Raw genomic sequence first — 13124 nt, 5'->3', positions numbered from 1 at the left:
ATCTTTAGACTATATTATTTCAGTATTCAGTATTATCTTTGTATATAGACTAAATACAAAGGTATTATCATTGTCTAATGATTTCCTCTGAGCTATACAATGATATCGTTATGATAGATTTCGATATACGTCGTTGCACCATCTATTATACATCGTCGATGGTCATCGTCGTTTATGTCAGGCTGGATGGAGCCTTGCTCCCTTACCCTTTGGGCTGATTTTCGTCAGAGGGATGAATGGGTCATGACTGATTTGTGATGGTGGCTTGAAAGTCCTCAGACATCCATACCGCCCTTCGCGGTGTATCTATCCCTACCTGACTGGGGTGAGATGGATAATTATTCATCTATTATACAAAGGTGCAATCAGGAGGAATACGTATTAGAGGACATCGTGGAAGAAAACTGAAATAGATGGCGACACTATCTTTTATCCGGCTTAACGCAAAAAATACTGCATTTACAATAGAAACGCTCGTGTTTATTTGCCTGGGGCTTATAACACAACCACTACAAGTCTAACAAGTGTATAAATAAATTATACAAGTGTAGATATTCTGTAACATTAAGTAACTTGTAGTTACTAGTGGGGCACTGGTAATTACGGGACTTTCTCTACAATTGTAGTATCTTTTCGTAACACAAAAATGAGACTTGTACAGTCGTGTTACGGAATTGTCGACAATTTTCTACCTATCTTGATTGATAAGTAGATTGAGCGTAGATTGTAGTGAAGTCTTTCATCGTGAGCGTATATCTATAATTCGACTGTCGATATGTGGTCAAGCGATTCGGATAGTGAAAACGAAAATGATGGTGCAGTATATCGCTATCGGGAGAGAAGTAACTTTGTCATACTGACAGACGGGGAATTTGTGGAATGGTTCAGATTTAGTCGACAACACTGTCAAAGTCTTCTTCAAGATATAGGTCCAGACATAGCGAATATAACGATTCGAGGGTATGGCTTGTCACCATTACAGAAACTGCTTATTGCTCTGCATTGGTTTGGAAACGGAGGGCAATACCATGTGATATGCATGGAGTATCAAAAATGACCGTATGCAGATGTGTTCACGAAGTTACTGCTGCCGTAAACGAAATAAAATTTGATGTATTAGTTCGATGGCCCGACAATACAGGGAACGTAATAGAACGTTTTCATAATTTGGCAGGATTTCCTGAAGTTTGTGGAGCTGTAGATGGAATCCTCGTAAATATCGATGCCCCCACAAACAACGAACCTGTTTACGTCGATCGCCATGGGAAGCATTCCATCAACTCTATGGCTGTATGTGGGCCTGACTTGAGGTTTTATTATACAGGGTGTTTCAGAATTCGACGGACAAACTTATACCACGTCATTCCTCTTGCAAAATGATGAAAAATGAGGTAGGACATGTGTGTCCGGAAATGAGCCGTTTCAGAAATACAGGGCGTTGAAGTTGCAAAATAAAAAAAGACCCTTTTCGTCGTAGCTCCCGGACTAAAAGGAATAAATCAATGAAACTCACCAAATCGATTACGAGCTAGAATGTGCTTCCACCAGTGGTATGTTTGCTTCAGTATCAGTAGCCAGTGGCGTTCCAGCGGGGTAATAGCTTATATTTCCCCTTTTATTTTTTACGCCACTGACTTTATATCCACAACCATCTTTTTTTTGAATTCCTTGATCAATTTTTACGTAAAAACCAAATAAACATTCACTATGAAAAAACCAGTAGTTTTCGAGAAAAATTGAGTTGAACTGATAGGTGCATTCTCATATGGGAATATTAATAATCGAGTAAAATAATCGAAATTCCAAAACCGAAATTATTTGAACTCTTTCATCATTCTACCATTCATTGTGTGCTTGAAAAATTATTCACTTCGGCAACATATTGCGGATTTTCTGCCATTTTACCAACTTTTTTTGCAGATATGTTGTGAGCCCGCAGACCTACTGAATGGCTTTACCTCGAGATTTATTTTTTGATAAAATGTTCCATCCAAACGATTTTCAAAGACAATTACGAATAGTTGGCAAAACTGAACTCAGAATGTTTTATCGAATTATCTTCTCTCACTGGGTAAAAATCCAAGTTTTATCGATTAACCAAAATACCATTACTTGTTTCAACCTTAGCCATCTACAATGTTTCCTGGGCATATCTATTATAGTTTTTTTAGATAACTGTACCGATATTCTCGAGTTCTTCAGCCACTGGTTGGATAGTTTCAGAATACATTCACGTGACTTATAACAATCTTTGATCCACCTAAGCAATGAGGATTACTTTATTCATTGACAACAATAAATTTGTTAGGGGGCTGTGGAAATGAAATGAGATTCGTATGACACTTCCAAGTTAACGTAGCTGTCAGAAAGTGTTTGATTGTGTATTTCGTATAATAAAAATGAATTTTACATTCGAAGAGTTAGCGGACATGCACCTTATTTATGGAAAATCGGGACGAAATGGAAGGTTGGCACAAAGAATGTATCGTGAAAATTTTCCTGGAAGAAATAGAATTCCTAATTGGAAAACGTTCGAAAACGTGGACAGAAGACTCAGGGAAACAGGAAGTTTTTTAATTACCAGAAGGAATGCAGGTATACAGAGAACTGTAAGAAATTATATCACAGAAGAGGAGATATTGAACTATGCTGCTGAACATCCGTCTGAAAGTAGTAGTCCTCTGTTTGGAGGACTTTGCATGAACAGCAGTTATACCCATATCGACTGAGAAAAGTTCAGGCACTGAAACCAGAGGACTATCCAGATCGAATTGAATTTTCTCGATGGTTTTTAAGTATGTGGAGAAATAATCCGGAATTTCTCAAGCAAGTGTTATACACTGATGAGGCAAAATTCACAAGGGAAGGTATTTTCAATTCTCGCAATAGCCATATTTGGGCCGAGGAAAATCCTTTTGCTATTCATCCTCATGGCCATCAAACAAAATTTTCATTGAATGTTTGGGCAGGAATAGTAGAAAACCGTTTAGTTGGTCCTTATCTTTTACCAGATAATTTGAATGGGGACAATTATAGCACTTTCTTGGGAGAAGTATTGCCTGAATTGTTAGAAGATGTTCCTCTGAATATCCGGAATGGAATGTGGTTTCAGCACGACGGTGCTTCTGTTCATTTTTCGTTAGCTGCTAGAGAGTACCTAAATCGGAAATTCGGTGACAATTGGATTGGTCGAGGTGGACCCCACAAATGGCCTGCCAGATCACCAGATTTGAATCCTGTTGACTATTTTCTCTGGGGTCATATGAAGTCACTGGTTTATGAAACAGAACCAAAAAGCCAAGAAGAATTAGTCGCCCGCATTCAAGCTGCATCGATAACGATTGCCGAATATTTAGAATCATTTGAAAAAGTGCGATTTTCTATGTTGCGCCGTTGCAGATCGTGTATAAGTGTTGACGGAAAAAATTTCGAACAATTACCCTATTGATTATTCATCAGATGTTCTCATTATTATTCAAAAGCACATTTGAATTTTCAATGTAAATTTCAAAAAGAAATTCGTGTTTATGACTCACTGTTCTAGAATTTCAACAGTATTGTTTCTTATCACATTATCTAAAATATGTGTAGAGAAGGTATATTTTGAACATGATATTTCTACTCAAAGATGAATTATGAGTACCGACATCCAACTAAGAGTTATGTAATTAGCTGTAAATAGACAACTTCCATTTCTTCATTTATTTAAAAAACTTCATTTACTGACTAGAGTTAGCGAAGATCTTATCAGATGGTTATTCAAATAAATTGACTTCTTCCAAATACATTTCTTTTTTTCAGGCGTATAATTAGAGTCTACTGGTAAAATTTTGTTTTTCGGCTTCATCTGTGAAAATTTGAAAACACTGTATACTTTGAGAATGTTTTTCATTTTCTTATTAATGAATATTCTTCAAGATATTTACGATTCTACAAAGAGAAGTGTGATTTCACGAATGGGAAAGACAGGATAATTGTGAACAAAAAATAATTTTCCCAAAATCCAGAATAATGGTGTTATTTTAGGATTATTGGAGCCTAACTCAGTCGAGATTCCGAATGATCGCAAATTTTATTTGGGGTCACTTTTTTTCAGATCACAAAGTCACTCGAAGATCTGAGAACAATGAAAACATTTCAACAATGAAATCTATTGACAAGCACGAAAATAAGCCTCAAGAGTTATGATTTGTCATTACAATATGCTAAACATAACAAAAATTGGTACGATGATAGAAAACCCACAATAATTACCATCACTTGCAAGCGCTAAATTAATGGTAAAATCATAAAAGAGTTCAAATAATTTTGGTTTTGGAATTTCGATTATTTTAATCGATTATTCCCATATAAGAATGCACGTATCAGTTCAACTCAATTTTTCTCGAAAACTACTGGTTTTTTCATAGTGAATGTTTATTTGGTTTTTACGTAAAATTGATCAAGGAATTCAAAAAAAAGACGGTTGTGGATATAAAGTCAGTGGCGTAAAAAATAAGGGGGGAAATATAAGCTATTACCCGCTGGAACGCCACTGGCTACTGATACTGAAGCAAACATACCACTGGAGGAAGCACATTCTAGCTCGTAATCGATTTGCTGAGTTTCATTAATTTATTCCTTTTAGTCCGGGAGCTACGACGAAAAGGGTCTTTTTATTTTGCAACTTCAACGCCCTGTATTTCTGAAACGGCTCATTTCCGGACACACATGTCCTACCTCATTTTTCATCATTTTGCAAGAGGAATGACGTGGTATAAGTTTGTCCGTCGAATTCTGAAACACCCTGTATAAGTGCAAATGGGCCCGGAAGTGTGCACGACGCGCGGGTACTCCGTAACAGTTCCCTGTTTCTTAGAATAGAAAACGGTTGGAGACCTCATGCAAATGCTGTCATTCTTGGAGATTCCGCTTATCCTTTGCGTGAATGGTTACTTCCACCAACCTATGAAGATCGATGAACCCAGTGCCGACCGCATTCAACAGAGCTCATAAACGGGCTCGACGCATTATTGAAAACGCTTTTGGCGTATTGAAGGAAAAATTTCCATGTTTGAACCACCTACGAGTTGATCCAGGCTTCGCAGCAAATTTTTTAATTGTTATGCAACATTGCGCAATATGATAATATGGTATTAAATGGTGATGATGATGATCAAGGTGACGGAAAAAACCTCAGAGATAACGAAGCACCTCACTAGCAGCAACAGCAGCTCGAGCTAGAGTTCAACAGTTTATAGATTATTTTAGGATAAATAATTAGCGTGAAGAAGAAAAATCAACTTCAATTAATTGATTATGTAAGAAAATATGATTGTTTTTTTACGAAAATAAATATTTAAATATGTGGTACGCTGGTCCTCTCCATAAGAAATGTAGTCATCTCTTTCAAAACTTTGTGTAAATTCGGATCTTGGAAGGTTTAGTGCAGTTTCCAACTGTAAATCTCTAGTTTGGTCTTGTGATTTTGCAGTTTCAGGTGTTCAATTTGCAAGTCAAGTTTTACTTTTTTCTTGTCTGCAATTTCTTTTCGACGTGTCATGCTACGCTTCTGTTTTCCTAAAAAATGTAAACTGTGTGGTGATAATTGGCAGATGTGAACTATTAAATAAATAATTAGTTAGTGTTTGTTTAATGAAGAAAAATACATGAAACATTTTAATTAGTAGTTTCTCACAAACCAAACTGCAAAAAAGCCATTACTAATAATGTTTCATAAACTAGGACTAATAATGTTTTATAAACTTTACCTATGCGGCTGGTTGAGGGTACGCCCGGGTCCTGCATTAATATTCTTGGCTGTTCTGTTGTTGTGATGTCTTTAGGTAGCGGTTCTGCATCGTCCACTTCGTCCAATGATGCTGGTACCCCAAGACCTACAATCACTGGGGACTCTTTTCCTAATATATCTAGCACCATATTATCGACATCGTTCAATTTCCCAAAACCGCCTGTACCCGTTTTTCTAGCATTATCCGCTTTTCCTTTAAAATAAAGCATATTTTGAATAAAATATTATGAATCAGGACCTATGATTCTAACTCATTTCCAGCAATTGAAATATTTTAATTATTGAGAATTGACACGTACGATTACTAAGCCTAAACATAATATTTTGATTCCAACAATATGCACTTGCCTATTAATATTGAAACACCTCACATAAGTTCAACTAAATCATAAGAGTAACAAAACTAGTACACTACTACGCTCTTATGTACCATTGTAATTTTCTTCATATTTTGCCATAGTGTGTCTCTGGCATATGTCCACTCTTTATCTGAAGGCATTAAACAAACGCAACATTTGCTAATTCTTTCCATTTCTCAACTTTGTCTGTTTTTTTAATACGGTCGGAAAAGGCGCCGAATAGCATTTCATTATTTTCTTTAATTTTTTGTAAAAACTGCATTTTCCTCTCAAATATTACTTGTTTTCTAGCCATAGCTACAAATATTATTTCACTTGCAGTCCTTACACTTCACCACTAGCACGAAAACTCGTTAAGACGTGTTACACCACGAATCGCGTTACCGAAAACAGCAGGTAAATAAATAAATTGTCTTGTAGGAACAACATATACAAGTGTAGAATATTCTACTTGTAGCTACAAGTATATGAAATTCTCTTATGTTACGAAAAATTAGGATACTTGTAGATATAAGCGAATTACTTGTAACTTGTAGACTTGTTACAATTGTAAGATTTGTGTTATAGACCCCTGGTAATATAAAATATTCGTAAGGTATTTTATTTTCTCCTATGATGTTATTTCAAAATATTCCTCGTTCATTTATTCTTCACTCTAATTTATTTTGGGATGAATTATATGGATTAATTCATCAGAAATTATTCTCGATAGTTTCGTCATATCTATGATTGAAAAAATTCTATCAATAAATTGATGGATGAGCTTAAATTGAAATCAATATGGGAATGATCAGAAAGTATTTATCTATTTATCTTTTGATTTTCATGGAATTATTTTCCAGCAGCTTGACTGCTTTAACCTTTGTTGATTTCATATCATTTCTAGAAACATATGGATTCGTTTTCCGATGACATTTCAGGTTAGCTTCCCAAATTTCTGCTACCGCAGTTGTCGGTTGATTGGTCAAACCACCAACACTGACATAAAAACTTGGCAAGTAGACTTGGGTGTCACACCAATAGGTGGTTCCACTTATGTTTTACTTGCGTTTACGCAGCTATTTTTATCAGGTACTTTTCTGGTTTTTCACATTTTGTCTTCAATCGAAAACCGCCTGTCCGGTACTGACGATGCCCATGGGAATGATCAGAAAGTATTTATCTATTTATCTTTATATATATATATATATATATATATATATATATATATATATATATATATATATATATATTTGAATGATGCAACAAATTTTCCTTTATTTTCAGTATTTTGAAATTAATATAAGTCACGGACGCTTTCGATAGCTGGCCCTGCTAGTTGCTACTCAAAAACGTTTTTGCAAGATTCCTCACAGAGGTTTATTCCAAGTGATAGTTACAAAAAGTCTTTCAAGGGATTTCGTAGTTGGAGATAATTTATGAATTATTGTGTCAGAACAAAAGTTGCTTTTTAGTGGGACATTATCGGTGTAACTCCACAAAAAAATTTACTTATTTATGATAGAAAATCATTTGGTTCATATCTTTCATACATTTATTTATCATTGATGTTTCTCAGTCTTTTGATATTCAATCTTGTAGGTACCTATTATAAAAAAGATAAAAAATAAATTCAACAACTAAAAACACAGTATGAACACTTTCTATGAATACTTTTGGTGCAAATACTGACCATATGAACAAATGATTCCTGAAAAAATAAGTTACCAAACAGGTAATAATATAAATGTACAGTCGATTACACAACAAAATATCCCAAACAATAATTTTATTTGTTTTGTTTCTCATTACCAAAAAATGACAAAGCACTTGGAAATAAAAGTATGACAAATGACCTGCCCTATAACTAAAATTGGTTTGTATTCATCCAAACCTATATATCCAACTGAAATATCAACACTTGCTAAACTATTACTGTGGCCCTGAGCAAAATATAACATGTTTCCTAAGCAGATATGATATAGCACAAGACTCTCAATTGTTTTGAGGTATTTTGAAAAAAACAAACTTGAAAATATGCAATATGGTATTAAAATAATATTATAAGGTTTCATCAAGAGTACAGAAATAAAGATCCACAGTACGATTTTTGAACACTTGTTAAATATAAGAGCATGAGATAAAAGCAAGAGCCAAATAATTTTAGCCAATGTGTTTGATTCATAATTTTTAAAAACAAAAATCAACAACATAATTATGAAATTTGCTATGTGAATTCCAGGTTTTTGCGAATTTACTAGCTTATATTGAGCATAAGAGGAAAGAAGAAACCCAAAGGAAGAATGCAATTGATACATACATTTATTACTCTCTTTCAGAAGCCAGTCTGAAAAATCTGGAATGTTGGCCCATTTATCGCCTGTTGAATTAATGGTTCGTAAAAATCTGAAAGCAATCAATAGAATACAGCAAAATAATAATTCATTGAAATTATGTTTTAACATATTTACGGCAAATATGAATATGAAAAGGATATTCAAAAAATACCAAAACTGATGTTCTTCTTCAATAAAGCTTGAGGATAAAAAAGTAATCGGATGAATCACATTGAATACTATGAAAGAACTTGAAATGGAGTCAGGAAATTTGAAGTGAATCTTTTTAAGCGATGTCAAGTTGGTAAGAAAAATTGTGAATGAAATTAAAATTATCAAAAATAATATTGGGCCAAAAACCAAACAAAAACCCATTGCAATTGATAGAAAAAGATACCAGATTTTTAGGATTTCAAGTTTTGCAAACTTATCATTTGTTACAATTTTCAAATAAAGCATTATCAAAACATTTAACATTACCAGCATAGATATTATCAGAGAGCTCACACTTTGTTCAACTGATGATTTGATTAAAGTGTCCCTTATCATTTCTGAACATTTTTCATACAATTCAGTTGCTCGCCAACCAATTTGTTGATTGGAATTCATCAAGTAGGTTTCATGTAAAGAAGTAGCTAAATCCAGATGATCATCGCAAATAGAACTCTTCTGTTTCAATAACAAACAGTTATATCTCAAAACATACAAATACTTTTCTAAACCGAACGGGAGCATACTTTTTTGCACTTTGCCGATGGCAGAAGAAGGAATACTCAATCCAAGCAAGATGGCTAAATTCACAGGAATGTCAGTTTGAAGAAAACTGCTGTTTTCACATTGAAGTCCCATGAGCAGTAAGGGTACATTTGTTTCTGAATAGGTTGAACCTCCGTGCCCTCCACTGTCCCTCATCCCATGATCTCCAGTAACAACAAGAAGGGTTTCACTTTTAGTTGACATTTTTTCATAGATTTTTTGTACTATTTGATCCATTTCTCTCAGCTTCTCAGGTACAAATGAGGAAAATGGACCGTAGACATGACCAATATGATCTAGACCTGGGGAATATAGAAACTAATTAATTTCTGTACATTTTCGAGTTTTAAAGGCACAATTACCTAAATAATGGAGAATCATAATATCCCAGTCGCCATTTTCAAGCTCAATGTTTATATTTCTTGTAACATTATCATCTACCTCTTTGAAATCTCTTACGAAGAAAGAATTTGTTCCTTCGTAACGCAAGAATTTATTTGGAAATAGTTTCAACCATGTATCATCTCCATAAAATATCACCTTTTTTCCACTTTTGTCTGCAGAATGTATCAAACTGTCTTGTAAAATGTCTGTACCCATTAAATTCAAAACCACATCAATGAATTGTGGTATATTTCCAGATGTCAAAGCTTTTACACGAGGTAGTGTTACTGTTGGAGCCTCTACCTTTACTTTACTAATGCATCCATTTTCTATGACGAGGCCAAAAGTTAAAGGCATTAAATCGGGCGTTACAAAATCAAATCGCAGAGCATCTATCACAATCAAAACAGCTTTTTTAAATACAGGAATGAAATAGTTCTGTTTTTTTAAAGTAATATTATTAATATGATTTGGTGGTTCATTCATGAATTGTTCTGTAGTGTTGGGTAAAGGAAAAAATCCGCAAATAAACAAGAGGACACTTACAAACACCAGTAAATAGAGCCTTAAAGAGTTGTACATTCTTTTCAATGTAATTACTTTTTTCATTTATTAGTTCCTGGGATGTAAACGATAAAATGTTTTTTTGTTGCCTTAATGTCTTTATCTCTATTTAACTGGTTGATTCTGCAATTCAGCTCTGTTTGTCACTACTAACCAAAGTCACGGTATGTATATCCATCTCCAACAGTTATGTGTTAAAATTTATGAGTTGTTTCATTATTTGAATAAATATATATTTGGAGTTTTTGGGAGTTTCTAACCTACCTACCTCTCTCTCTCTCTAATTTTGGACGTTGCTTCCAACTCGGGCGCATTTGTCCAGGCTCCTTCTTCAAAGATGACAGGAGCTTCGTCGGGGCAGCGGTCTTGCTCGAAGCAATGCTGCCATCCCTTTTTTGTCGAACTTTTTTGCGATAACAACAATTCAAATTTTTTATAGTCGCTTTCTGCTCGGAAGACCTTTTGATATATAAAATTATCATCTTCTTCATAAACAATTATTGATTGCAATACTCCCACGTGGACATCCGGTTTACCTGGCCTCCAACCGGCGTGAATGGGGGGTAGGTATTATATAATTTTCCACTTTAGCACTTCCACATGGACATCCGGTCCACCTCGGCCTTCAACCGGTGTGAATGATAGCACTATTTATTCAAATACACTTAAACGATATTTCTTAACCATGTTTCAATATTTAACACAATGGATGAACACAACACAAAACGGAGTCGCACGATAGCATGTGGCATCTGCGTACCTTCTTTGTGGACGGACGTTATCAGCACGTCCGTCCACTACCACGGCCACCACAAAACTCGACCGTACCTGTATTGTACCTGTATTCATTTTTAATTCTCCTTTTTTAGTTGTTTCACGGATTTCAAATTATTTCATATATTAGACAATGGAAGTCCGAACTAGTGAAATTCATCATGAAACATTGTCAATCACCTTCAAACAAACAATTTTCTACATTTCAACAAAAAAAAACATTTTGGTATGCAGCATAATTACTGAGTTTTATGTATTTCAATGTAATCTCACTTCGACCAAACGCACCTTAGTAAATATTGTTTTAACGCGCAATGACAGTTCTGCTGCATGATTTGCTTTTATGCTCTTGGCTGGTACCTATTTGGCGGCGACCAAAGTTAAAATATTTAGGTGTAGTTGTGAATTGTCTTTTATCTGTTTTACGCGTTGGTTATGAAAATACAGGGCTATTCAAATTCGTTTCTGTACATGGGGATCTCGTAAACGATAAGAGATAGAGTGTCGGTTAAATTGTGGCAAAGTTGCGTATTTCAGAGAATTTATTCGCAGAAATATTGAAAATCTGTCAACATTTTGCTATTGGCACATGATGTGGGCTATCAGAATATATCCATGAATCTTTTATATAGGGTGTTATCTGACTTGAGCCACCCCATCTTTGAATTTTCAAATACGGACCTGTATTTTTTGTTGCAGTTTTTGGATCGTAGACGTTCACTCCATACTGAGAAATTGAATTTTATTTTATATTTCTGGATGTTTCGGTGATATTAGACTATAATTGGGTGAATTATTCCCGTTTAAAAAACGACCCTGGAAATTGGTTGACCGAGTTGAATAAAAACACGATAGGAACTTTCACGTCTCCCTATGTACCGTAGAGTTTTTAGAGAGTTTTTTTTTTTTCGTTTTCAGGTACCTATTCATATTTTTTTCATTGCTCTGAGCATTTTCTACAATGAACTTCGAATAAGAAAACCTTTTATGATTATCTGAAACATATCTATAACAAAAATATATGATATGTGTTTTGATGAGAAGAAAAAGAAATGATAGCAATAATAACATCAGAAACGAACGCTATAATTGTAATGAAAAATGAAATCAAGTACCTAATTTATATACACAAAAAAATCAATGGCACAATAAATGTTTGAATTGGAGTCCTTCCATTTCGAGACAAATAATGAGCCAATAAGATGGCCTGCAAATGTGGAAGACTCGAGATTGAGGATATTGAATGATTTCGCAACAAAGCAGCAAATAAGTGTATTAAGGACAATGAATAATATGAAAAACCGACTTCAAAAATGTCTCGAAATTGATGAACTCCAATTCGAACATTTATTGCGCCATTAATTTTTTTGTGTATATAAATTACTTCATTTCACTTTTCATTACAATTATAGTGTTCGTTTCGGATGTTATTATTGCTATCATTTCTTTTTCTGCCTATTAAAAAAAACACATTTAATATATTTTTGATGTAGATATGTTTCAGATAATCATAAAAGGTTTTCTTATTCGTTCATTGTTGAAAACGCTCAGAGCAATGGAAAAAATATGAATAGGTACCTAAAAATTAAAAACTCCCGAAAAACTCTACGATACATAGGAAGACGTGAAAATTGCTATTGTGTTTTTATTCAACTCAGTCAACCAATTTCCAGGGCCGTAATTTTAAAGGGAATAATTCGCAAAATTATAATCTAATATTACCGAAACATCCCGAAATATAAAATTGAATTTCATTTCTCAGTATGAAGTCAACCTCGATGAAACAAAAAATACAGGTCCGTATTTAAAACTTCAAAGATGGGGGTGGCCCAAGTCAGATGACACCCTGTATAAAAGATTCATGGACATATTCTGATAGCCCACATCAAGTGCCAATAGCAAAATATGGACAGATTTCAATATTTCTGCGAATAAAGAAGATATAGGTAAAAAAATAATTTGGGATTTTTTTGTTTTTCCTGCATATCTCCAGAACCAAAAGAGCTATATTCGATTTTTTTACATCATTGAATAGGTCTCTGAAATACGCAACTTTGCCACAATTCAATCGACCCTCTATCTCTCATCGTTTACGAGATCCCCATGTACAGAAAAGATTTTGAATAGCCCTGTATAAAGTCCCTTTGTCGTTTTAAATTATCAATGTTAAGTTCATTGATT

General features: G+C 34.3%; 2 protein-coding genes across 2 annotated transcripts; both read right to left on the bottom strand.

Moving 5' to 3' along the window:
* Window positions 1-5288: 5288 nt before the first annotated feature.
* Window positions 5289-7266, bottom strand: LOC141482550 (uncharacterized). The gene is made up of 2 exons (XM_074176041.1): window positions 5751-7266; window positions 5289-5559 (listed from the first exon to the last, which is right to left on the bottom strand). The coding sequence occupies exons 1-2, from the start codon at window positions 5998-6000 to the stop codon at window positions 5423-5425; spliced, it is 387 nt and encodes a 128-aa protein (XP_074032142.1). The 5' UTR covers window positions 6001-7266; the 3' UTR covers window positions 5289-5422.
* A 637-nt stretch (window positions 7267-7903) lies between these two features.
* On the bottom strand, window positions 7904-10482 carry PIG-G (Phosphatidylinositol glycan anchor biosynthesis class G). Its single transcript, XM_023170440.2, has 2 exons — window positions 9584-10482; window positions 7904-9523 (listed from the first exon to the last, which is right to left on the bottom strand). The coding sequence occupies exons 1-2, from the start codon at window positions 10212-10214 to the stop codon at window positions 7938-7940; spliced, it is 2217 nt and encodes a 738-aa protein (XP_023026208.2). The 5' UTR covers window positions 10215-10482; the 3' UTR covers window positions 7904-7937.
* Window positions 10483-13124: the final 2642 nt, after the last annotated feature.

Source organism: Leptinotarsa decemlineata, unplaced genomic scaffold, assembly GCF_025532065.1.
Source record: "Leptinotarsa decemlineata unplaced genomic scaffold, Ldec_3_MD MMD2_tig00001393_RagTag_RagTag, whole genome shotgun sequence".
In the NCBI taxonomy this organism is placed as follows: domain Eukaryota; kingdom Metazoa; phylum Arthropoda; class Insecta; order Coleoptera; family Chrysomelidae; genus Leptinotarsa; species Leptinotarsa decemlineata.
This window is presented reverse-complemented; position numbering and strand designations above follow the sequence as displayed.